This window comes from Papio anubis, chromosome 8 (assembly GCF_008728515.1).
Source record: "Papio anubis isolate 15944 chromosome 8, Panubis1.0, whole genome shotgun sequence".
NCBI lineage: Eukaryota > Metazoa > Chordata > Mammalia > Primates > Cercopithecidae > Papio > Papio anubis.
Genome location: NC_044983.1, coordinates 128,158,059 through 128,185,163, shown reverse-complemented (window position 1 = coordinate 128,185,163; position 27,105 = coordinate 128,158,059). Strand labels below are relative to the sequence as shown.

The 27,105-nt window shown below is 45.0% G+C and overlaps 1 protein-coding gene across 3 annotated transcripts in view; it reads right to left on the bottom strand.

Annotated features, from left to right (window-relative positions):
* TG (thyroglobulin) overlaps window positions 1-24,023 on the bottom strand; it is a 273,445-nt gene extending 249,422 nt beyond the window's left edge. For 2 of the 3 annotated variants that reach the window (XM_031669772.1, XM_031669774.1), the window contains exons 1-10: window positions 23,903-24,023; window positions 22,751-22,859; window positions 21,177-21,274; window positions 19,432-19,635; window positions 18,074-18,233; window positions 9,436-9,542; window positions 8,797-8,940; window positions 8,407-8,592; window positions 3,868-4,968; window positions 2,849-3,433 (exon numbers count right to left, since the gene is read on the bottom strand). In XM_031669772.1, coding sequence (XP_031525632.1) covers window positions 2,849-3,433; window positions 3,868-4,968; window positions 8,407-8,592; window positions 8,797-8,940; window positions 9,436-9,542; window positions 18,074-18,233; window positions 19,432-19,635; window positions 21,177-21,274; window positions 22,751-22,859; window positions 23,903-23,969 — 2,761 coding nt within the window. In that variant the 5' untranslated portion in view covers window positions 23,970-24,023. The remainder of the gene's footprint in view (window positions 1-2,848; window positions 3,434-3,867; window positions 4,969-8,406; window positions 8,593-8,796; window positions 8,941-9,435; window positions 9,543-18,073; window positions 18,234-19,431; window positions 19,636-21,176; window positions 21,275-22,750; window positions 22,860-23,902) is intronic. The other variant, XM_031669773.1, reaches the window with a different exon arrangement.
* Between the last annotated feature and the right edge of the window lie 3,082 nt (window positions 24,024-27,105).

The following is a 27,105-nucleotide window of genomic DNA, read 5'->3' as shown; positions in this document are numbered from 1 at the left end:
TGAGCCTGCTGCAGTGAACTGAGATCATGCCACTGCAATCCAACATAGGCAACAGAGCAAGACTCTGTCTCAAAAAAATTATAATCTGTTCCCGATTTACTATCCGCCTCTTCTTTCACTCCCTCCTGCATCCCCTCCCCTCCTACATCTATAACCTTTTCTCCACCTCACTCACAGCTTCATTGACTCAGTGCATCCTATTTCCTCTGTCACAAAGGGCCTGCCACATCTGTGACTGGACAAACCCCTCTTAAGATTCATCCCAGTAGTTGGGGTCAAGCTAATCTTTACCCCAATCTTCAAGGAGTTAGTAGCCCCTTTCTCTGAGCACCCTCCACTGCATTTTCCATGTACATACCTCTGCTCCACCATTGCCATTGATTACTTTCCTGATAACATCCTTGGTTTCCCCCATTGGTCTCTGAGCGTCTCAGGGCAGACACCATCCTTTACACGACTGTCTCCCCATCGTACAGTACAGTGCACACAGTAGGCAGTTCATAAACGCATATTAAATGAAGACAGCAAAATTTCAACCAGACCAGAGATAGCAATGCAGACTCAAATTCCTAGAGGCCTGAGCCATTACCCACACATGCATGTAGGAAGTTATTGGTCCCTTCATTACTCACTGTCAATTGTATTAATCCAGCCATCACTTATTAAGTACTTCCTATGTGCCAAGTCCAGCACTTTATATCTATTAATTTTTGTAATTCTTCCAACAAGCCTTTGAGGCAGTTACGTGTTGTAACTCAGATTTTACAGATGACACTAAGACTCAAAAGAGTTAGCCTCTCTCAGGTCACAGAGCAGTAGATGGTAGAGCCATGGTACAAGACAGCTACTGTTCTGTCCTCCAGGCCAGTCCTCCTCAAGCTTTTGGCTGTACTGAATTCCCCTGGGAATATTGTAGAAATGCAAGTTTTGATTCAATAGGTGGGGCCTGAGATCCTGAATCTTTAACGAGTTCCCAAAGTGAATGCCAATGCCACTGGACCACACTTTGAGTATCAAACGCTTTTGATTGTATACCCTTATTAACAAAAGAGTTTGAATATGCACCCCCCAAAATGGGTATTTTTTTTATAAGGCATATACACAAATTACTAAAATAATACACTACATGCAGATTTTTAGCTGTTTCAGCTGTTAAACATTTAATAGCAAAAACGAAAATATTAATAGAAATGTGAAAGGAAGATAGAAAATACTGAATAGAGATGGAAGTTCTAACATTTTCTCCCTAATGGATAGTCTTGTATCCAGTCTCTTGTTACTCAATAAAAAAAATGCCAATTACTCTAAGTGTAGTTCTAACATTCTCTCCAGCATTCAGACTAAGGTAAGACTAGTCACTAAAGTAATCCCAGCACTTTGGGAGGCTGAGGCAGGTGGATCACCTGAGCTCAGGAGTTCAAGACCAACCAGGCCAACATGCTGAAACCCCATCTCTACCAAAAATACAAAAAAAAATTAGCTGGGCATGGTGGTAGGCACCTGTAATCCCAGTTACTTAGGATCTGAGGCACGAGAATTGCTTGAACCTGGGAGGCGGAGGTTGCAGTGAGCTGAGATCGCTCCATTGCACTCTAGCCTGGGCAACAAGAGTGAAACTCAGTCTCAAAATAAAATAAAATAAAGTTACTAGGTACTTTTGGTTATCGACAACTCACGCTCCTAAAATTGCATACAAATAGGACCAAATTTAGTCTTAGATAATTTAAAATTATAGGAATGTCGCCATGTAAGAGATCTGATCACTGGTATGGAGAATGATTCTACCACAAAAAACACAAAAATAAGTAAGACTTCTTATCTAACAGGCCAAAATCAATGTGTTAACCTTGAGGGTTCTATTGCTAGAACTTGACATTTGAATGGAGGATCCTTGCATTGTCATCTCTGGGTTGTTCAAAATGCCAAGAGTATTACTGTTCTCATCACATGGTACTTTCACCCAACGTTTTAAAAACCAGTTGCTGCTAAAGCCTAAAATTTAGCCAGTATCAAAATAGTCTAATGTATTTTAACATTACTCAGAAAGGTCCAGACAATGTTAAACTTGCAAAGAATGAATTGAGAGATTTCACTGAACGGCTGTCATATCACCTATAATATTAGCAATGGCTGGTTAGAGAGATTTGGATTTGGTGATAACAGTGTTGAACATATCTGGTTGTTCTTTCAAACTGCTGGCATGGCTAAAGGGGAGAAGGCATTTTAACTGAAACTCAGTGTCAGCTTCTTTCTATTTATGGCTCATATATCATAACTTTCCCATAAGTCTACCTGCCACAAAGCTGAATGTATAGACCTCAATTAGCGGCTCTCCAGTCAGTTCCTTAGTTAAATCCTTCCAAATCAATTAAAGCCACTTCAGGTGGCACTCTCCTGAGGTCTGTGCATCTAGCAGCATTCTGTGCAAATAGCAGGTTCACTGTAATACTCATTGGTCCATTAAAAGGTGCACCTAACATAGGAGCGATTACTAAACATTAACCATAGGAGGACAAGGGCCAGGTCATCTCCACTTTTATAGCCTTCATCAGCTCTAAGATGAAGATGCTTTGCACACAGAAGACATCCAGTAAAAATCTAAGACACCGATTGAAGTAATCAATTATATGAAAGCTTTAAAATATACTGTATCAATCTTGCCAACACCTCACTGTGTTGATGCAGGGAAGTCCCTTCGCCTCTGTGAACCTTGGTTTTCTCAGCCATCTCTAAACTCCATTCCAGCTTTGACACTCAATCCCCTCCCACTAGACATCCTTTTTTTATATATATATTAAACACACAGACACACACACACACACTTAGCTCTTCATATGCATTAGCTCACATGTTGGGAGCTTGCTCGGCTCAGCCCGCGTTCCTTCCAGCTCTTGGCCAGCCTCATCCACACACCAGCAGTTCCGAAGGTCGAAATGTGCCAAAGGAGTGCTGAAGTCTGAGTAGGGCCCTGGGTATCGGCTGAGTTGGCCGTTTAGGATCTGCCAGAAGAGGTAGGGATCCAGGAGAACATTCTCCCTGGACTGGGACCGGTTCCCTTCCAGTGCTGCTAGTGGGACATCTTGCAGAGAAGGGTATTGGGACAGCACCGGGAAGACACCTTGCTGGCCAGCCTCATACAGACTCTGAATAAAGAGACCAAAGTTTCCGGAAGCTGCTTCTCTGTAGCTCATGATCTTCACTAGCAGCTCGGCAGGCATCAGCTCCTGGCCCTTGTTCTGAGCCTCCCATCGTCGGTACCACTCGAAGACCTGCTCGGGGGGCCCATCGCATTGCACTTGTCTCCACTGTCCATCGGCACTGCACTGTGGGATGTAGGTGTCGGAAAGGGTGGGTAGCATGCTGGAGTTAGAGAGCAGGGCCTGCACCGTCCTGAGGAAAGCTTGCTCAGCCTGTAATTGACAGGGTGTGGGGCCTGGGGAGGAACAATGAGCAGGTGTTTCAGTTTAAGAAATTTAATAAACTGGAAAGACCAAGATAAAACCACTTAACTGTCCAAACCCCATCTAAAACCTCATATAGCCATAGAAATAACATGAAGCTTAAATTTGTAAATAATATCTAGATACGCATTGCCCCATGACTAAATCAGCACCATTGAAATCAGTTAGTGATCAGCACTGCAGAAATGTGGCAGTTCTTTAAGGCCAAAGAAATCTCCTTATTTACTCCTAGGTCTGATTAATATTATCTAGGCGTTCCGGGATCATTTTTAATATAAGCAGTCAATTTCATCTTTAACTGAAGTGTAAGCATTGGCTACGAGTGGATTTCTATTGCTGTACTGCATTAGGTCAGGGCCTAAAGAGAGACTCAGGGAACCTGCAGATTGAATACCCACAGACTTACATTTCTTGGGCTTCCCCATTGCACTTCGAGTTCCAGGAATGGCCTGACCCTCAGCATCAACACAGTAACACTCTGAGTTGAAGCACTGGACAGGCAGGAAATATCCCTCACTAGTACAAGCAGGGACAAACAAGCTGGAGCCAGCAGGCTGGCTGCCCATGAGGCTTTGCATGCGAGCCCTTTGCTTTTCACAGTCTGTGGGGCACCTCGGCTGTCCACCTCTCACTCTTGAGCCAGGAAGCTCTTTGCCCCAGGAATCCACACACCAGCACTCTCCAGCAAAGCATTGGACATCTTCATAGCTTCCTTCTGTAGTGCATGATGGGACAAACAGCCTTTCAGGTGTCTGCTCACAGGTCTGGGACCTGAGCACCGTTTCCATCACATCACCTAAATCTCTTGCCACATCTTCTGGCACAGAGATAGCATGTTGCAAGAAGAGAAGGAATTCTGGAAGCTCCAGGAGAGAAGCAAGGAATTTGAGGGCATTTTGGTTCTCCTGTAGGTTAATTTCAAAGCCAAAGCTGCCCACAATTGGCTTATTCATAGCAACATCCTTCTTAGCGGCTTCAGGGGTTCCTGTAGAAGAATTTGAATCTAATCCCACTGAGACTGGCTTGGCCAAATCTTCTAGTCTCCCTCCATTTGAGAAGCTTGCAAGACCAAGTTGCTGGAAAAATTGACTGAAGTTAAAAGTGCCTCTTGTGCCAAGGGCTCCAGACAAGTTAAACTGGCCAAGATTCACCAAAAATTTCCCTCCAAAAAGGTTTTGCTGGAGTCTCTTTGGGTTGGTGGTAAACCGAAGGGCAAGACGAGCCAGCCCTCGGGAGGGAAAAATCGCTCGGATGGCTTCTTTGAGAAGACTCTCTGAGACAGAAAACTGTTGGCTCTGTCCTTCCACCATTGGGCGGAGGAGCCCAGAGTCCACAAAGAGCTCTTTGATTGTGGGTGGGCAGGATGTGGCAAATCTGGCTACTCTTGGAGAGGCCCATCTTTTCTCCGGGGAAGAGAACAGGTCGTGCTGGCTGAAGTAGCCTGAGGTCCCAAAGTAGAGTCTGGACAAGGCCTGCTGCCTTTTGGAGGCACAAGATCTGCCTTCAGCTGCATGAGACAAAGTGAAATGGGAGAAAAGGTTTTAATGTCACGAGCAATCCTGAGACAGCTCCTCAGATCTTTCAGGTGGTAAGATGCCAGAACATTCAATCAAGGACACCTACGTTTGAAACCACTTTCTTCTCTGTGTCGTTTTATTTTTTCCTTTCCCCTGAGCTACCTCTGTGGGGTCATTTTGGAGGAGTGACTATTCCAGGTGGCATGACCACTCCCCTAGCTCTCACTAGAAGTTGATCCCTTCTAAGGCAAGTCTCGTAAATACTGGCTCACTTTCTGAAAATCTGACCTCACTTGCCAACTGTACTCGGGTGAATAGTGTCCCCTCCATGCACAGACATGATGTTCATGTCTACAGGGAACCTCAGAATGTGATTTAGAAATAGGGTCTTTGCAGATGTCACCAAGTTAAGATGATGTCATACTGGATTAGGGTGGGCTCTAAAACCAATGACTGGTGTCCTTATAAGAAGGTCATGTGAAGACACAAAGATGCACACAGGGAAGAAAGCTGTGTGAAGACAGAGGCACAGATTGGAGGGAGGCAGTCACAAGCCAAAGACACCAGGGATTGCCAGCAACCACCAGAAACCAGGAAGGGGCAAGGAAGAATTCTGCCATAGAACCTTCAGGGAGAGCATGGCCCTACCCACACCTTAATTTCAGACTTCTGGCCTCCAGAACTAGGAGGGAATAAATTTCTGTTGTTTTAAGCCACCTGGTTTGTAGTGATTTGTTATGGCAGCCCTAGGAAACTAGTACACCAACACATTTCTATGTGTATTTAATGAAATGATGTCTTCCAGCATGCATTCTCTCGTTGGAATTCTCAATGGACTTTAATGCCTCACTATGTGCTTTTAGTGTGGCTAACTCCTCCTTGGGGGTAGTCTTGTCTAGGCTAGCTATGGTCTCCTTGAGGGCAAGAATCATATCTGAAATGCTGTTAGTGGTTCCTATAAGAAGAAATATTTTCCTATATTGTAATATATATTATAATATAGGAAAGATAATACTTCCTATAATAGAAAACAATAATGCCCACCCAGTGTACACACTTAGAACATTCTTCTGGGCTTCTTGACCTTTCCTCGAAATTATTAATTTAACGGTGATCAACTCAGCCAACTCTTTGCATGGTCAAGTCATTCTATCTGAACATCCTAGGCTGACTCCAGCCACAATAAGATAAAAACATGTAAAATTCAAACACCAAGGGGCTGTCTCAGTTACATAGGTGGATGTAAGTAAGCTCCATTTTTCTCCATAAAATCATAACTCTTACCTTTTAACCACCCCGCCCTCAACTTTTAAAATATGTTTTTCCTCTTGATTCACACAAAAGCCAAAAAGAAAGTCAGCCAATTTCCTTCTGTAACCAGGCAACAGAGAAAGAACTGGAAAATGTGGTGGGAGGGGAGAGACTGGCAGCATCAGAGCACGTAACATCCCTCAGCAAGGCCATGTCCTCTTTTAATGGATATTACAGGAAGGTATGGCAGAAATAAAGTTTACTGCTTTGCTTAGTCTTCTGCCAAATTAAGAGCTTACCCTTTCCATCCATTTGTTATGTAGTGTTACCAAAGCAAGGAAATTCAATTACTGTTTCCATGTGGCATTTGTTTCCACAGAAATAGGACCTGCTATACCAGAGAGAAAAAGTGAAAATATATGATCCATCTATGCACTTGATAGAGCCATTTATGGTCTTCAATTTAGAAAACCATAGTTCTTCATTTCCACCTGGAAGTTGGACGGCACAACATTCTCTAGGTTTTAGTAGAAATGAAATGTGATTGCAAATGCCTTCAAGAAAGTGTCTCCAAATTTTCTTTTTCGACATTCTCACATTTAGCAGATAGAATATAACCACACATCATGAAGAATATTCAAAAGGTTAAGTTGGACAAATGGAATGATTTAACAGGAATTATTGAATGAATGTTAATATACATATATAGAAGCTATAAAAAACCCCTTCATTGGTGTATCACTATTCCTAATCTTTTAAAATCTACCCAGCTTCCCCAAGTTGGAAGCTTAGGAATGCTGATTCTGCCCTTCCTCATCATAACATCCTTCAAAATTTCACCAGGAAGAGAAAATGGGGTCTGCCTGGAATGCCTACTAAGAGTTCTCACCGTCTCCCACTGTTTCTGCTTTAATGATAGCTCCATACTGGGTTGAATAGTGTACCTCAAAATTCATGCTCTTACCAGAACCACAGAATGTGACCTTATTTGGCAGAAGGGTCACTGTCGATGGGATTAGTTAAGATGATGCCTGACTGGATCAGGTGGAGCCTTAACCCAACATGACTGGTCTCCTTGTAAGAAGAGGAGAAGACTCGCAGACAGACACAGAGGGAAGATAGCCACGTGGCAATGGAAGCCAAGACTACAGTCATGCTGCCCTAAACCAAAGAATGCACAGATTGCTGATACCACTACAAGCTAGGAAGAGGAAAGAAAGGATCCTCCCCTAGAGTTTTCAGAGGGAGCACGGCCCCGCTGACACCCTGATTTTGGACTTCAAACCTCCAGAATAGACACAATACATTTCAGTTGCTCTCACATGCCCACTTTGTGGTGATTTATTACCATAGCCCTAGAAAATTAATACAGACCCCATCATCTCTGGAACATGGCAATGACCTTCTAATTGGCCCAGTTGCCTCCGGACTGCTGCTTCTTTGAGTCTCTCCTCCAGAATTTCTTTGCCTTACATGCAAAACCCACGATGATACTGTCCAACTTAAAACGTTTCACTGTCTTCACCTGACCTCCAGGATGAAGCCCCCAAGCCTTTGTTAGGATAACAAAGACCTCATTGTCTTACCCCTGCCTTTCTTCAGAGTCTGGAGCACCACCCTATTCATACTCCAGCAATTTTTTTCTCTATCCTTCTTGCAGATTAGATGATCATTAGCATATCAATGCCTATTATTCTGTCCTTCTAATTTTGCTTCTCCTGCTCTCCACATAGAGAACACCTTTCCTTACTCCCCTCCTTCAAGAAACATCTTCTTAGAAGATTCTGATCAAGTGTGGCCTCTTCCATGCATCTTTCCTAAATGCCTCCTTCCTATACCTGCTGCAAGATCGAATGCCCGTCTCACCATGCTCCTTCAGTTACGTGCATGCTCCTGTCTCATGGCACATGGGAACTCAATTCTCTTTTATTTTTCTTCACCTATGAGCCCCCTAATATTCCCTGAGCTCCCTGAAAAAGCAACGAGGTCTGACACAATACGAGAAACATGTTGGAAGTTAATGATGATAAACTGGTTTTCAGACAGGTTGAGCTTGAAAGGCGAGTGGGGCACACCAGAAGGCAGTTGAATTAACGGGCTCCAGAGAAGTTGGTCTGGAGGACCGCTTAAGTAATAGGACCCGAGGCCAAAAAAGGAAACCCCCAGAGGAAACCCACCACAAGATGGCGGCTCCCCTTGCTGCCGGGTTCCATGGATTTCCTTCCCCTGGACATCCACGCACCAGCAGGGCCCTTCCGTCTGGCACTGTACCGCCTGATAGTCTCCATTTCGGCGGCAGCTTGGAACATAGGGGTGACCAAAGTTGGTTGCTGTAAACCGCTCCACTTCACATTTTGTGGGGCCTAGAGGAAATCCACACAGTAAAGGAGAAGACAGTGTCAACAATGCTTGGTGTCTTCACAGCATGCACTGCTGCTTACTCTTAATGATTCTTTTCATCTCTGCCCTCACTTTGCTGGAGCAGCCACGCAGACCATAGTGACTTTGAAACCCAAGAGGCATCCCCTTAATGGAAACACACACACTGTTGGCAGCTTATTACTTACATCGGAATCTGCCAGAGATGACTGATTGAACTGCGAGGAACCGTCTCTGCAGTATCCGGTACAGGGTGGTTTCGGTGAAGGTGGAAGGAAGGTCCAGACCAGCAAAAATGGTGTCATAAATTTCATCCAGTAACAACTCCAAACCTGAGCAAAGACAGCAAGACTTTCAGAGATGGTCTCATTCAGAAAGGAAGCCCTGACCTTATTGTGCAAACAGATATTGAGAGAGAGCCTTTACCAGCATCATTAGGCAATAAGTCTGAACAACACTTTAACAGTTTCCAAAGTCAGGGCTGCTGTGGATGGTTGTGCAAGTTGTTCATAGAACAAAGGAGCAGTGCTTATAGAATAAGAGATTAAATCCATCCTGTGCTCCACGCGCCAGTTTTGGGGCTGCATCTGCCCAGAGCGGGGCACTTCTTTCCAGTGTGCACAAAGGCACTATGTAGGCCAGCAGCAGCTGCATTCACCATACTGCAAGATGACAGTTTGCTGAGGTTGTGTCCTCCTCAATGCCACAGCAGCCTAGCAGGGGGAAGGCAGTCACTCTAGCTGTGCTTTACAAGCAATGCTAGGCAGGCTCTCAGACCTAAGGAATCACACTCCCTCCCTTCACATCACCTGAGGGGTGTCAGTCACCTGTCTCAGCCAGTTCCCGCCCTTGGCTGTCAGCACAGTGGCAGTACCCGGACACCTCAGGGAATCTCCTCTGGAAGGAACTGAAGGTCACAAATGCATCTGGAAACCTTGGAGAGAATGAGATTTATGGTCACCATTCATAAAGGCAAGTCATCACAATCTCTTCCTGTAGAAATAAATGTGGCCAAGTCCACGCCTAGTGAAAAGGAATGTCTGCTTTCTTATGGCATGACAGTTGCTTCATGTTTCCTGCAGCAAATGCATTTCCTTTACAAATTAGTTTAACCTGGCTGGAACCAGGCTGGACCTTGTAAAATAAAGCTGTGCATAACTGTCGTCTACTAATTAGCCATTTTCCTCGCTTATGGCATTTGACCAATTTATGCCCATGCATTTGTCTCATAGGGCCAGGCAGAAAGCAGTCAAGGCAGATCGCATTAACTGGCTCCTTTCCTGGAATACAGCTCTCGAGACTAAAGGCCAAGTCTGCTTTACAAACATATGGTACATTGGAGATGATCTCATTTTGGGAGATCAAATGACTTCAGGCCCCTTTACAACTTTTCAAAAGCTTGAAAAGAAGCCAGCTGCCACCACAGGAAATTCTTAAGAAGGAAATGTATCCAGTCCCACAGTTGAAAAAAGCACAAATCAATACAGTATCACTAACAAGGGCTATCCATCTCTTTCCATAAAGTGAGGAAAGAGATTCCCTAATCACATCTGGCCTGGCAATTGTTATAACGAGCTCATCAGCTGGATTCCCTGTCTTAGAAGTAATAGAAAGGTAAGGTATACAAAGCCGTATTGAGAAGTTCTAACCCTGTGCAATGATTTAGCAACCAAAGAGGAACTGTTCATCTTTTATAACATTTAGAGATTTGTTTTCAGGCCCTATATAACTACATAACTTATATATGCGGTCCAAGCATAATGTGTTTCCACCTGTGTCTGAAATATATCTTCCAACAATAAGTTAACAGAAGCAGCAGCTCTGTACATTGATAGGCCAATTGCTGTGCAATCTATTCTAGCAAAATATTGCAAAGAATCTTAATGTCCAATAGTAGAAAATTAAGAAGTAAATTATAGTAAATGCCCTAAATGTAATAAAATGCTCTGATTGAGGACAATGTTTATAAACTCTAGCCAAAAGGAAGTGTGTATAACATTATGTAAAAAGGTTAGATTATAAAATGCCATATACATGTATTGCAATTACAACTGTACAACTGAACCAGTATTGGAAGGCAATGTATGGTGTAGTAATTGCTCAGAGCCTGACTTTGAATTTCCATTCAAGTTAATAACTATTACTTAATTTGAATGGAAATGGATATGCAAAACAAAAGCTATAAATGCACCATAGGATTATGGATGAGTTTTTTTCCATGCTATTAATCTATTATTCTGTGTATGCATGTTAAACAGAACGTTACGGTAAGTGTGTTGCATAAAAAAATTAAAAACTCACTTTGCTTAGTTGCCACTGATAGGGAGGTAGGGGGTATATAATAAAAGTTCATTCTTTAGAGCCTAGGATAATTCAATTTTAAACGTACTAATAACAGTATAATAACAGCTTCCATTTATTGAGCACAACTTTGTAAAAGACTACCTACAAAATGTTTTAATACACATTGATTCATTTCATCCACCTAACATTCCTAAAAGGAAGGTGGTACATTTTAATCCCCCTTTTAAAGATTAAGAAGATGAGGTGTATGGGCCACTGTCTTGAACTAGCAGTGGAAACTGAGGTTTAAATCCTGCTCTTACCCACTACATGCTGCCTATCTCTGCCAGTGGTATTATTCAGTGTGTTTTTGGCTGCACCTGGCTTTTGTCCTACACCCTACCCTGCAAGGCATGTGACTCTTGTCTGACACTGCTCCATATGCCCAGCACCTCGCTCTTCCTGGCATCTCATAGATGATGACACAAGTGCTGTCCCGAGGTGGGTTCTGAAACACATTCCAGTGTGAGGCCCAGGTTTAAATCACTCTAGTTCCATGCTCGGCTAATTCAACCCAGAGACCCACCTCAACGTACTGGTTCATGGCAGACATGACCTCCAGGGTCTTTGAGCCATCTTCATCCTACGACTTTATGGTCAGAGCCCCTCTCTTGGGGTTTCTGGTCTTATAAACTGCCCAATACCTGGACCTACCAGTGTTTTTTTCATGGACCTCACTCTTGATATTCCTGTTCTCACATATTGGAGATCACCCTGTCTTCGGCTCTGGAGAGGGTCCTCCCACCCTCCCTGTAAGACCACCCTAAGGCCCGCTACTGCCATCTGCACTCTCTAGGACTGTTCTTTGCTGACCTCTAGGACAGACATCCTGTGCTGCCATCTTTAATCCCTTCTTGCTAATTCTGTATGTAGTGAGAAGAGCTAATATGATTGTTGCTATTAATTACTATTCATAAAATAATCACAGGTTATATGTATGAACAATCAGAACGAACACTCTCCATATTTGTCTCATTTAATTCTCACAACCCTTTAAAAATCTCCATTTCCCAAATGAGAAAACTGGGATTCTGCATGATGAGGTGACTGGGTCAAGATCATCCAGCCAACACCAGGGACCAGAATCCCAAGTCCATTTCCAATGGCCTTCCAACGACAGCAGGTGGCCAAAGACTACCTCTCCAATAGAGCATAGTCCTTTGGGGGCCCTGTCCTGCAATCACCAGTGACTTCAAGTTCTGAATCTTCCCAATTTCCTGTGTGCCCACAATTTCATTTGATACAATTTGATTCTGTGGCTAATTTCTGAAATGATATCATCATCTATGCATTTTGGACTCCTTCTCCAAAATAATAATTAGCACCATGAAGATTGTTTAACTATTATTCTGCTACTGTCATTAGTGATTTACTGTCATCAGGGAACAGGGACTCTGTCATACTTTTAGCCTCCTCCTTATTAGATCTCCTGCCCCACACATCAACCAAAAGAAGTCAAACTACTGAGACCGAACCCAAAGCCCAGATGAAAGCTGGACAGTCTGGTTCCATCGCTAGCCTTGGGATAGCTGGACCAAAGAATGCCCCCAAAGGAGGTGAGTTTGAGTGGGATTCTAAAGCCATGAATGGTGATTTGACCAGGAGACAACAGAGGAGGGAAGAACATATCTAGAAGGGTCGTTTACATGCCTCCAACTTCAAGGTGGGAGACAGAACCACAGGTGTGGGCAGCAAGGAAAATAGAGATATTGGTAGTCAGCGAGGGAGGTACAAGTCTGGTAGAGAACGCCAGGACCCAAGATTCGCAGTCTCTGAAATACAGCACCTGAAGATGCTTTTTTTTTTTTTTGAGACAGAGTCTGGCTCTGTCGCCAGGCTGGAGTGCAGTGGCGTGATCTCAGCTCACTGCAACCTCTGCCTCCCGGGTTCAAGCGATTCTCCTGCCTCAGCCTCCCAAGTAGCTGGGACTACAGGCACCCGCCACCACACCCAGCTAATTTTTTATATTTTTGGTAGAGACAGGGTTTCACCATGTTAGCCAGGATAGCGTTGATCTCCTGACCTCGTGATCTGCCCACCCTGGCCTCCCAAAGTGCTGGGATTACATGCGTGAGCCAGCACGCTAGCACTGAAGGTGCTTTTTATAGGCACTGGCCTTTGGAAACCACTGGTCCTTCAGCAGCAGGACACTGTCAAGTCCGATGGTCCCCTGTGGCATACGGTGTTCTCCCCTTCATGAGGACCTGAGGATCTGAGGAACCAAGTTCCCTCCATCATCAATAGAAGAAAACATTGTGATCCCTGAGAAACTCTTATTTTTATCTGGTAGAAACCAAGTAACTTAGGCTATTTTTTCTTTTCTTTGGTTACAGGGAGCTCAGAGTCAAATATGCAGCCCCTCACGTTTGTTATGACTTTGTAGAATGAGTGATGTGGGCCAATCTTTGCCTTGCCTTATTCTGATTTTCTACTTTTATTTTGTCTTCCTCATGATTCCCTCTAATTTCCATTTTTATCCTGTTTTGGGCATATCAGAAGAAAGGAGGAAGATAAAATCTACATAATTTTTAAAAATTAAAAAGTAACATATATTTTGGACTACCACTCCAACAAAGCACAGTCTTTCAGGAGCCCTGCCCTGCAGTCACCAACGAGTTCAAGCTCAGGATCTTCCGAATTTTCTCTGTGCCCACAATCTGGTGGAAAAGGACGTTTGCCTTTTGTTGAATAAAAAGCAAAATCTCAGGTAGCCATAGAAGAATCCTCAAGAAAGCAAATGCTAGCGGAGAGGCAAGGGGTGGCATTTCTGAGTTTATGCTCAGATTATGGCCAGCCTAGACGGAGAAATTACAACCAAGGCTCAGAGGAATGCGAAATTCTGGTCTCCACTGGGCATCTGGTCTTGTTCATTTTCAGAGTACGATTCCTGCCTCCGGGCTCAGTCAGATTCTCTAACGTCTCCCACAGGCAGTTATTTAGAAATCTAAACACTGACTCACAAATGAGCCATGCATTTCATTCTCTCCTGCACTAGGGAGGGTGCTCCTTAAAAGAAGAGGCCATACCGGGTGCGGTGGTTCACACCTGTAATCCCAGCACTTTGGGAGGCGAGATGGGTGGATCACTTGAGGTCAGGAATTCAAGACCAGCCTGACCAACATAGTGAACCCCATCTCTACTAAAAACCACTACAATCCAGCCTGGGTGACAAAGTGAGACTCTGTCTCAAATAAATAAATAAATAAATAAAATAAAATAAGCGGGGGCCATAGCCTAGCAGAGCACCTGATGCATAGCCAACCACCGCAGGTGTCTGTAGTGAGGGTGATCTGGTGGTTCCACAGTGAGGATTTCTCCATACAGTACCTTCCACGTTCTGGTTACAATGCCCTTTTGCCATATATTAAGACACATCTGGTCCTTCTTCCCACTGGGCAATCTGGGTAGTATGGGTGGCTAAGGCATTTGAAGTTAGACTGGTTGCTAAGAAGTTTGAGTGTGTTTAGTCATTAAGGACAAGGGTTAATAAAGAAGTCAATTAACTCAGATCATTAAGGCTTTGATAATGGCATTAGCCATGCTTGAAGGCTTTTTAGACCTTTACTTATAATCTGCTTGGTCAGAATGTGTGTCCACAGTTAATGGTTGGGCTAGCACAATATGAAAGATGGAGCATGAGTCAGAAGGACCAGTGAAGCTTGCTCCCCATTACAACATGGTTCTTTAAAATTTTCCAGCCAAACAGATATTGTAAGCAGTGGCCTTCTTGAAGGGCAAAAGGACCTACTTCAGATGGGCAAACACCATTGCCAAATTCAAGTGCAAACCATCACCCGGCACAAAAATAACTCACAGCAACAGGTCAGTGAATGAGCTGCCCACAGGATTCCAGCCTTCTGGTAGCCCCAGGGAAGTAATTGCCTTCTGTCACTTCTCCATTTGAATTTTCCCCAAAAGTCCCCTTAGATTCAATATTCCAAAACAAAGCTTGTGGCTTTTCCTTTTCAAATTTATCCTCAAGAATCCATCCAGAAACCAGACTTAGGAGTCATTCTTTACTCCCCCCGACCCTCACCTCCATATCAATTCCTTCATCAAATTCTGTGGGTTCCATCTGGTAAATATTCCTCCAGTCTCACCCCATCTCTCGGCTGTCCTCTCCGACGCTTGCTCCATGTCAACATTGTTTCTTGCCTGGACTAGTGCAGTAGCCTCCAAACTCGGAGGGTTGCCTCCTTGCACACACTCTGCTCTCCCCTCACCATTCCATTCTTTCAGAAATCCAAGTCTGATGGTGATTATGATATACCCTTCCCCAACCCCAGGCTTCAAATGCTTGCTACAATATTGAAACATACTTACATTGAAAAAAAAAAAAAATTACTCTTTGCTGTCTGAAATTCAAACATAACTTGCCGTCTCGTATTTTACCTGGAAACCTGAGTTGCTAAGCTTAGGCCCTCTATATGGCCTCCAAGGCTCCTTCCACTGTGCCCAGAGGAGTCACTGGGCCAGCGACTGCCCAGGTCTACTTAAGTGTCGGAAAATCCCTGATTACAGCTGGGCTTCCAGTAACCAACCACTCAACCCTTCCCATGACCTTTCAATACCAGAATTTGCTCAGAGACATGCTTGCTTACAAAATGAAAAGGATCCCATTTCAGGAGTACATTTTTGTGTTTCTTTTAAACAAAGGATGCTTAGTTCTGAACTTTTGCATTTAACTCGACTGCCCTCTTGTGGAAATAGCTGTGAATTGTACCTCAACTTCAATGTGGCACCCACCCTTGGATCATTCACCAGTTCCTTAAGCACAGATTCCAGACCTGCTGCATGCAAGGCTGTATGCCATGCACTGGGGGAACAGAGATGAGTTACATTATGTGGGATACTAAAAGGAGCCAGACAGTTCTAGCACCTAGGCTTATTAGCGTGAGTTCCTTTACCTCTGTGTTTCAGTAATCATTTTTATAGTAGGGACAATAATTATCTAATTATTTCTGTAAGTATTAAGGTAGGTTAAAGGATATAAAATTCCCTATATATAGTAAGCAGTCAGGTGATCTTGAACTGAGAATACGTTGGTTTGCAGCAATGAGCATTCAGTAAAACTGGCTGAGATTTATACGTGCTCGCAGGCAGGCCAGGTCTGGAGGGAAAAAATCTAACCTACATTTGCTGAAGCTGGCTGATGCATGAGAATTCCCTATGGAAGTATAGTAATTTACAACTTTGTAAATTTGCACCCATGGTTTCATAGGTGAGGCCTCATCGAATCTTCACTATGATGTAATGAGCAAGGCATTGTCCTCCATTTGATGGATGGGAACACTGAGGCTCTGAGAGAGTAAGCGGCCAGGTCACTGTGCTAAGCAGTGGCAAAGGCAGAAGACAGGACCAGGCAGAAGGCAGGACCAGGCAGGTCATATAAATGGATGAAGTAGGCAGGTGTGTGGCAACAGAGCACGGAGGGACCTGGAGCACAGAAGGGCGTGTCCTTGGTGTTAAAAGAGCAGCAAAGCCAGTGTCTTGATGCCACCAGTGAGTGCGTGTGTGCAGCTTCCCACCCTTGTTCTTTAAAATCAGGAATTCAGAATTGTGTGTTTTAGGTTGAACATATGAAACTGCTCATGTTCAACTACTTTTTAACCTACAAAAATGGAAATTTCATGTGGTATAACCTAATAAAAGTTTCCAGTTTTTAAGATATGATGCAGTTCCAACAACGTCTGCCTAAGGGACAGTTCGGCACACAGGCTGCTAGTCTGAGATTCCTCCTGGCACAGCCCATGAGAATTTCCTCCCTCACACAGGGAAAGAAGCTGGTTGTTTTGGAAGCCAGCCACAGAGAGGCTCAAGTTCTCCAAGAGAATTCATATCAGTCTTTGCAGACTAGTATTCATTTTTCTTTTTAATCCAAATGGTTCAGTTACATCTGAAGTCTGCATGAACCCTTTACATAAACAAGTGGCCACCGTGGATGACCAGAAGCTACCCTGGCTATTTGGATCAAGATCTATAATTCCTCTCTCTGTTTATATCATTATTTACATTTTTAAAGTTATTCATAAGTGCACATATACACACAGTTTACAAAAATTCACAAATATAATGATATCCATGCTTTTGGGAATGTTGCCTTTTTTCCTTTTCTGCAGATCCCCTTTCTGCCTCCTCTTTATTTACTTATGTTTTATTTTATTTTATTTTTTTCTTTTGAGACAGAGTCTTATTCTGTCACCTAGGCTAGACTACAGTGGCACAATCTCGACTCACTGCAACCTCTGCCTCCCAGGTTCAAGTGATTCTCCTGCCTCAGCCTCCGGAGTAGCTGGGACTACAGGTGCATGCCACCACATCTGGCTAGTTTTTGCATTCGTTTTAGTAAAGACGGTGTACCACCATATTGGCCAGGCTGGTCTCAAACCCCTGACCTCATGATCTGACCACCTCGGCCTCCCAAAGTTCTGGGATTACAGATGTGAGCCACTGCACCCGGCCTTCTGCCTGCTCTTTCTTCTGCAGAGCAGCCCTGGCCCTAAAGCAGCCCGGGATGACCACATACTGTATGCTCCTTCCTCTTATACTCTGTGCTCACATAGTCTTGTGCAGAGACCTGCATAGTAATATAGTCATATAAGCATGTATAAAGAATCTTTTTGCTTATTTGTTCTTTAAAAATTAAAGCATATTATATTTTCTGTGCTTTGTATCTTGTATTGTATTATCACAATATACTGTGGCCTCCTCTCCAGGTCAAATGTTCTAGCAGCTCTAATGCAGTCTTTTTAATGGCTACATAAATAGTTATGGCAGATTCACATTTATTCAGCCAGCCACCTTTTGATGATCACTTTATTCCCAGTTTCCTGCTACAATGAAAAATGATGCAGTAGGCACCTAGCCCATATGTCTTCACATTCTGATGTTTTACATTTCATTGGCCAGAGGCCACATCTATTTTTCATTAAATACCGATTGCCAGTTTGTCTTGTTAAAAAATGCCGTGGCGCTTTATATGCCCAGCACGGCTCATGAGAATGAGGTGGCTCTTAATTCCTTATCATGCTGCACGTATGACACATGGAGGCCCCCAGCTCAAGGTGAGTGTGGGCTTGGCAGGTGATGGCCCAGTGACAGGCACACCCCGGCTCCCCTTACCTGTTGTAGCTGTGGACCAGATCAAAAATCATCATGTCTGTGGTGTTGACAAATTTGCACTGGACAGGCATAAACTCTCCCTCTGCCGAACACTGGGGTGGTGACTTGTCTCCCACCCCGTGGAGAAGACGACGATTTCTTATTTCACAGCTCCTTGGACCTAAACATTTTCATGAAAAAAAAAAAATTCTTATGTATGAGTAGACACATGTTTCTGCAGTTGAGCAGCATATACAGTCATGTGTCCCTTAGCAGTGGGGACAAGCTCTGAGAAATGCATCGTTCGGCAGTTTCATCGCTGTGTAAACTTCATAGAGTGTACTTCTGCAGACCTGGATGACTTGCCTACGGCACACCTGGGCTATATGGTCTAGCCTAGTGCTCCTAGGCTACAAACCTGTACAGCATGTTATTGTAATGAATACTGTAGGCAATTGTAAGACAACGGTATTTGTGTATCTAGACATCCCTAAGCATAGAAACGGTACAGTACAAATACAGTATAAAAGATAAAGAATAGTACACTTGTATGGGGTACTTAGCATGAACGGAGCTTGCAGGGCTGGCAGTTGCTCTGGGTGAGTCAGTGAGTGAATGTGAAAGCCGAGGACATTCCTGTTCACTATTGTAGACTTTATCAACCCTGCGCACTCAGGCTCCACTAAGTTCATAATTTTTCTCTCTCTTCAATAATAAGTTAACCTTAGTGTACTGCAACATTTTTACTTTATAAATTTTTTAATTTTTTAAAACTTTTGACACCTTTAAAACACTTAGCTTAAAACAGGAACACATGGTACAGCTGTACAAAAATATTTTCTTTCCTCATATCCTTCTTCTATAAACTTTTCCCCATTTTAAATTTTTGTTTTACTTTTAAACTTTTTTTGTTAAAAACGAACAGATACACACACACATTAGCCTAAGCCTGCTCGGGGTCAATATCATCATTACATCACTAGGCAATAGGAATTTTTCAGCTCTATTATAATCTTATGGGACCACTGTCATGTATGTGGTCCACTGGTGAGCAAAACACCCATATGCAGCACATGGCTGTGCTTGCACTATACACGTGACAGTTAGAGACCCACGCAGTGACTTGGGTCTGCAACAGGAGACTCACAACGTTCAATGAAATCCTGCTCATGTTTCTAATGATCAGCCAGCAAATATGGCTTGTCTACCATATGGAAATATGAGAATAATAAAACCTTCCCTTTGAAGCTTTTATTTTCCCTACTGTGGACCTGGTTCTCTGCCCACTTCAGCAGGAAACCCTAAACGCTTTGGATCGCAGTGAGGAAAGCTTCAGCCCCTTCCCAGCTCTAGGGGTACAGGCGCTCAGTGAAACTCACATCGCTTTGGCCTCCCCAGCTGGCGGGTCCCATACACCTCCATCCCCTCTGCATCCACACACCAGCACTGGACCTGCTGCACGTCACACTGGACAGGCGTGTAGTCCCCTGAATCCTGACACTGAGGGAGGTAGGAGGTGTCTGTGCTGTTAATGTAGCCACTCAGCAAGATCTGCTGTTTCTGTAGCTGACAAAATGACAGACCTGTGGGTACAAGGAGCAGTGTTAGATAGAACTGCGGGGAAATTTCCAGGGACTGAGCCCAGGAAAACTCATGCTTCCTCCCCAGAGCGACACAGCTGAGAGGGTAATGACACACCCAAGGACACTCAGTGATGGGGTGGCAGCCACAGAACAGGCCTAGCTAGTATCCTGTGGACTGAGTTAGGGAAGGGTAGATCTCGCTGGTGCTACATCAATCAGTCAGGTATCCCAGAGCACAGTACTGTGGAGGGGAGATGGGATCGAGTGCAGGCCTCGTATTAGCAGAGCTTTTCTGAGTTACACAGTTTTCTCCCCGGGCTCGCTGTGTAACCCTAGGGAAGCTGCTTCACCACTCTGAGTGAAGGTTAGCGACATTAACTGCTATGGTTTTAGCATTTGTCCCCTCCAAATCTCATGTTGAAATCTGATCCCCAATGTGGTAGGTGTTTGAGTCCTGGAGGTGGATCCCTTATGAATAGATGAATGCCTTCCCTCGGAGTGAGTGAGTTCCAGCTCTATTAGTGTCCATAAGAGCTGAATGTTAAAAAGAGCCTGGCACCTCCACCCTCTGTCTCTCTAGCTTTCTCTCATCACATGATCTCTGCACAGATGGTTCCTCTTCCCCTTCCACCATGAGTGGAAGCAGCCTGAGGTCCTCACCAGCAGCAGAAGCTAGTGGCATGCTTCTGCACAGCCTGCAGAGCTGTGAGCCAAACACACCTCTTTTCTTTATAAATTAGCCTTAGGCATTTCTTTATAGCAACACAAATGGACTGAGACATTAGCAACGATCGCCCCCTATTGAATACCTACTATGTGCCCAGTGTTTACACGTGTTCTAAATCCTCACAACATCATACAAGGCAGATGCTATATTTATGTTACAGATGAGGACCCATAGCTCAGTGAGGATGCCTGACTCAGCCAAGCTCACACAGCAGGAGAGTATGGGGTCAGCATGCTCCCATGACAGCCACACTAGATGCATAAAACCAGTGCCCCAAACAGAGCTTTTAATCCATCAAGGGATAGTTTTGGTTTTAGGTTCAATTTCCTCATTTTGAGGTGGTTGCCTTAAGTTAACTGTTGTTTTAGGGTTATGACATGCTTTAAATGGGGACTGTGTTTCTTTGATTACTCACTACAATAATTACCTTAACTGGATAGCTTTGACCCAAGTCTTAAATTTTAGAAACACCTCACACTACGGGTGAGAAGGCACTTGGTATTTTTCTGGTGACTTTCTGATTTCAGGAGACGTTGATATCTGTTCACCATTGTCTTCTCAGCACCAGGCATGGTGCCTGGCTCATGGGAGGAACTGGGTAGATATTTGTTGAACAAATGACTGGCCTTTCACAGTGGCCCTGCAGGAAAGACGGCCTTCCACGGCTTGCAAGGAACGATTCTTATTCACAGAGGAGAAGCCAGCAGCCCAGAGGGAGGACCTGCTCAGCCACCCACCCAAACCCAGTGCTCATTCCTGGAAGTGAGTTGTCCTAGCAGGTTCCCTCCAAGGGACGTCCCCCATTCCCACTTACAAGCCACAGGCCGGCCTGGCTGCCTGCTGCCCAGCACTTCGCTGCCATCGGCACCCACACACCAGCAGGAGCGGCCGTCGTTCTGGCACTGGACAGTCCTGAGGAGGAGACACAGACCAGGTGACTCTGGGATGGGCCCCCAAAGCCACACGCCGGCTCCCACCGAGGCTACTTTTTTTCTTCGTTTCAATTCTTCCAAGTTTTGGTTCGTATAAATTAGGGAGAGAGTGGAGTGGAGAAGGGTGGCTGACCTGGGAATGGAAAAGCCCCACTTTTCCTGCCTGGCTAACACCTGCTCTGGCTCCTGCCCAGCCATTCATTCACCACGTGTCCAGCCTGCCAGCCCCGAAGCAAGTGATCCACCCTGGAGTGCAGGGCTTCAGCCACATCCACCAAGTGTCCTCAGTCATTATGAGGCTGCAGAGGGTAAAGGCAGTGCCCACACTGTATGGATAGGGAGTGGGGACTTGGGGGTGGGATGTTAGTGGGGTCAGGGGCCGGCAGGGTATAGTGGGAAGCACATGGGTGGGGTCAGGCCAGGTCATAGAGTTGACTCCTCAGAAATCATGACTGAACTGAGACCTGCAGGATGGTCGGAGGTATAAGAAAGTAAAAGATATTCCAGGTAAAGGGAACAGTGTATGCAAAGCCTCCTGAAGAGAAGCCAGGTTTGAAACTGCAAGAGCCTGGAACAAGAGACGTGGGAATGGGAACATAAATAAGGCTGGGGAAAGTGAGACTTCCTCCTTAACTCCTTCCTTGCTGTTCCAGAATTCCCAGAGATCTAAGCGTCTCTGTACACTGGTGGGAGGTTAGTACACGTTAAGAGTGTACATAAGATAGTGACAGGGAGGGATGTTTCACAGATGTTTCCCAGAACGCAGTCATAGAGATGGAGTTCCCCTGATTCAACATGACTGGAATAGCACAGGGAAATTTCAATTGCCTGCACAGTGCAAAGGATTCCTGTCTATTCCGCAGGGAAGAATTGTCTAGATTATTACCACACTCACCACAGAGAGGGTCTCAGGCCCCAAGTCTGCATTAGGGCAGCTGGAGAAACCCCTTTCAGAGAGCAGCTCAATGAGGAGACAGTGGCCCAGAAGCCCAGAGGCAGCCTAGAGAGCTGGCCTGGGCAGGGTCGGCGGCAGCTAAGGACTGGGAAGTCAAGGCAGCCTCTGCTTCCACCACCCCAGCTTCTCAAGAGGATACTTGGAGGAGGGAGAGGTCCCAAAGCACAGATCATTTGACACCCCCCTCAACTCTGCCCCACCCCCACACACATCGTTTATTCAAGCCATCACAGAAAGAGTGATGTCAGGAAGAGAAGGGAGGGCAGTGGGAGGATGAAGCATGGATTGGGGTTCACGTGGTCAGATTGTCCAGTGTTGATCAGCTTGGGGAACTGAAAGGCGGGCACCTCCAAATGACAGTGACCAAGCCTCACAAGCACAAAGGAGTTGTAGGGCAGAGCTTGGGAAGAGAGGGGAAGGCATGAGATGCTGTTTATGGCATCTTGGACCTTGAGAGGTCCAAGCCTTACTGACATAAGCTGCTGCTGACATAAGCCTTACTGGAAGCTGCCATCCTCTGCGCACTGGGGCACGTAGTCTGCTTGCTTCAGAAAGGCCCTTTCCCTCTGCAGCTCACAGGGACGAAGGGGCTGGGCATCCACCTGGTACTCTAGGAAAAGAAAAGTGATTCATCAGAGAAGAGTGTGGACTGGGCTGCCAGGAGAGATGGGCTCTCATAAGCACAGGTGCTTTTCCAGGATTATCATCATTACCTATGACAGCCTATCTTAAAATTTGGCAGCTAAGCACACTTTTTTCCAGTATGACATTAACTCATTCAATGTGCAACATTCCCCTAAGAGGTGACAGGCAATATATCCTTGTCACTCATGAGGCACCAACTCTCAGGCAGTGAAAGTCGTCTGCCCAAAGTCACGTAGCTGGCAAGTGAAGGATTCCAAAATCAACGCTGGGACTACACATTCCCCGCCCACCCCCACCCCGCCGCAATTCTCGTGAGGCTATTTGGAGTAAGTTAGAGAACCATAAGGAAGTTCTTGAATCTATCAAGCCATGCCCTGCAGATGTAGCACCTTCCAGATACACATTGAAATACAAATTAATTAATAACATACATGACGTATTCTCCATTGAGAACTCTTATAACACACAGGATCCTACCCAGAAATCACAACCACATCATGAGGCATGTGTTATTTGTTTACTTTTTAAAAAAAAAAAAAAAAAACACAGAAGCTTGGCACTTTGCCCCAAGTCACACGGGTTAGTGGCTGAGCCAAGGACAGAACTTAGGGCTATTTCACTCCACAAGTAGATTTCTTTTTCTATGGCTTCTTAAATACCTCTTATGGATGACACAGACTTTGGAATAGCTAAGGGGATAAAAACCCAAGGTCAATGCCAAAAGTTTGCCAAAATGGCGGGGCGAGGGTGACCTAGAATTGAATTAGGAAGATCAACCACATTTCCCATCTCTGCTCCATCAATCACTAGCTCTGTGACCTCAAGTAATTCAGTTTGCCTCTCTCTAGATCTGCCTCTTTATCTGAAAAAAAAAAGAAAAAGAAAATTACTGACTTGTGGGCATTTGTGAAGATTAAATTCGATTGCATCTGTTCAAAGGCCCAAGGCAGAGCCTGGCTGACACTGGAGCTCCCTCCCCATGTCTGGCTCCATGGCCTCACAACTTACCAAAGATATTGGCCGACACCCAGCAGACGGAGGCCAGCAGGCTGAAGATCTCCAGGACCAGGGCCATTTTCCTGGCCCTTCCCAGGAGGAAGGAGGAGAAACCACTGCTTGCCCTAGGTCCCCTGGCCAGGGAGCTTTTATAGAGCTGCTGTTGGCACTTTCCTTCCCACCCACAGGTCCTCAGTGAGGCAGTGCCCCATCCTGTTTTCTCTGCTGGTCACAAGGAGCTCCCTCCACCTGTGTCTGCTCCTTCTGCGGGCACTCGTGTGGCCAGTGGAGCATGAGGATCTTGTCTAAACTGTGGGGGAACAGAACTGGGTGGGGTGACTTCAAAATCCTTCTTTATGGGTAAAGACCAAAGCTCTGTATCCTTGGAGGCAACAGGCTCAAACCCATAGTGAGGGAAAAGCAATCCTTTGTTCTTTCCTCCCCACCCCCAACCCTTTCTCCTTCTCTTTCCTTCCTTTGTTGCCTTTCTTCCTTTCTTCCTTCTTTCCTTCCTTCCTTCTTTCCTTCCTTCCTTTCTTTCATTTCTTCCTTCCTTCCTTCTTTCCTTCCTTTCTCCCTTCTATCCTTCTTTCCTTCCTTCCTCCTTTCTTTTCTTTCTTCCTTCTTTCCTTCTTTTCTTTCTTCTATTCTTTCTCTAACAACATTTTAGAGCTCCACAGTAGCAGGCACCTAATCTAGCAATGAGGATATGGCAGTGAACAAAACAGATAAAATCATGCCCTCATTAATACAGACTGTGAAAACTTTAGTGAGGGAAGCAAAATACACACACACACTCATATTCATATTTCTATTCTTCTCCTCTCTTTCCTAGGACCTCAGACTGTGTCAACAAAAAGAAAGCAGGAACTGTGTATTCCACAGAAATCCTGTATGTAAGTTCGGTTTCTCCTGGCAAACAAGGCTTCCTTCCTTCAGTCCTATTCCTGTGAGACCTGGGAAAACTCACCTCATCTCCCTGAGCCCAAGCCTCCTTCTCTAGAAAGCAAAGTTAAAAGGAGAATAATAATATGTCCCATTTGTTAAGGTATTTGTAAGAGAATAAATAGATATGAAGAGCACATGCTCACTAGACGCCAGTAGTTATTATTATTATTATTATTGATTTTCTTATTTTGCAAAAGCATCATGCCAGGGAACAGCAAGTATTCAGAAGACCAGCCCAGCTGGGTAAGGAGCTAGTGACAGATAGGGTCAGGAACTGGCAGGTAATGGGGCAGGTTGCTGAGCCTGGCACCTGAGGAGAGACGGAGGGACCTGTGAGAATCTGGAGGACATGGTCCCGGGGAGAGTGAAGGGCAGGAGGACAAGCTGGAAAGTGGAAGAGATTCCAAACCTTGGGGGAAATAAAGGGGCTGATATAGCTGCCGTGCCGTAGACGGTACTACCTTCCACAAATAGGGTTATGAATATTATATGTGTTAAGATATGCAAAGTGCTTAAAACAGCATTTGACACATAATAAGTATCCAGTGTTAGCTACTGTACTAGTCTGCTATGGGTGTTATCACAAAGTATCACAGACTGGGTGGCTTAAGTAACAGAAATTTATTTTCCCATAGTTCTGAAGGCTGGAAGTCCAAGATCAAGATGTCAGCAGTGTTGGTTTCTTTGAAGGCTCCTCTCCTGGGCTTGCGGATGGCCATCTCCTCCCTGTGTCCTCACTTGGTCTTCCCTGTGTGTGTGTTGGTGTCCTAATATTTATTTCCTTTAAGGACACCAGTCATATTGGATTAGAGCCCACCCTTGTGACCTCATTATGTATTTAATTACCTATTTAAAGACCCTACCTCCAAATGCAATCACATTCTGAGGTCCTGGGTTTAGGACTTCAGAATATGGAATTGCGGGGAGGACACAATTCACTCCATAACAGCTACTGTCATCATTGTTGGGTTCATGATACAAACTAGAGAAAGTAAAACAAAACAGTCATTTTAAGTGTCAGGGTGTGGGATTAAAAACAGGTGAGAACCCGTGCTCTGCCCATCCTTCCTGGGGACCATACGTGCCTGGAGCTCCCACATCTCTCTCTAGCTCAGTCTCCAGCCAGACTTTTTTGAGCTTAGGTCAACTCTGCCTGGACACCCTACAGATATTTCAAATTCAACACATCCTAATCTGAACTCCTCAACCTTTCTCCTGACATCACACCATTGGCTGTCTCTGTGATAGCAAATCCAAGCCCCATCCTAAGCCTCTCTCCTCCAGTCTTATCAGCCTCCAGGTCCTACCAGGCTGCTGCTCATTTCTACTTATTGGGTCCTCCCCTCCTCTGCATCCTCACTCTTCCTGCCTCCATCACATCCCCTCAGCTCAGAACCAGCCAGCCAGAATAGCCTGCTGTACTGCCCCTCACCAGGGTTTCCCCACTAGCTGCAGGGATAGTCCTCTAAAATATGACCATCCATGTCACTTTGTAGATTCTACAAAAAGAGTGTTTGGATCCCGGTGAATCAAAACACAGTTTCCATTCTGTGATATGGAATCGACACCTTGTGATGTGCTGTTGGGGATGGAGACTCAGCCAACAGATGCTCAGGAGGTGTCGTGGAAGGGAGATCAATTCACCCTGGGGAGGACAACTTGGATTAAGACCTAGATGTTAGGCAAAGGTGAGCTGGGGAGTGTATTGACATTTACTGGAAAAGGCAATACAAGAAGAAGAACTTACCTGCCTGACGCCCTGCTGCCCCATTACATAGGCCAAGTTCACCCCAGGCTATGGAGAGCCGGCGGCATCCTTCTCTCTACAGCAATATAATAAGCACAGCATTGTGCAGTCCATGGTCATTTCTCCATTTCTACATGCTCTAAAGCAGATAAATCTTAGAAAAAATTGAATGCGGTTAAAGATTTACCACAAACCTCACTCACCATGCTTCCCATTGCCCTAAAATGCATGCAAAAAGCTTGCACAGGTTGGCCTCTGTGCTGAATCATTCTCGCTGGCCTCGTCCCTGAGAAGCAACCCACAGAACCATGCCAGAGGTGTCTCTGCTTCACTGGGTTTGGTGCTTTAGGACCTCTGGTCTCAGGGTTCATGAAGCAAGCCAGGATATCACTGGAATGAAGAGTACTACGAGAGAGGAACGGCAGGCCTGTGAGCTGACTCCACATCAGACCCCACCTAGAGAAGCAGCAAGGCGTTAGGAGCCTGTGGGGGAGCACTCAGTACTCCGAAATGCACAGGC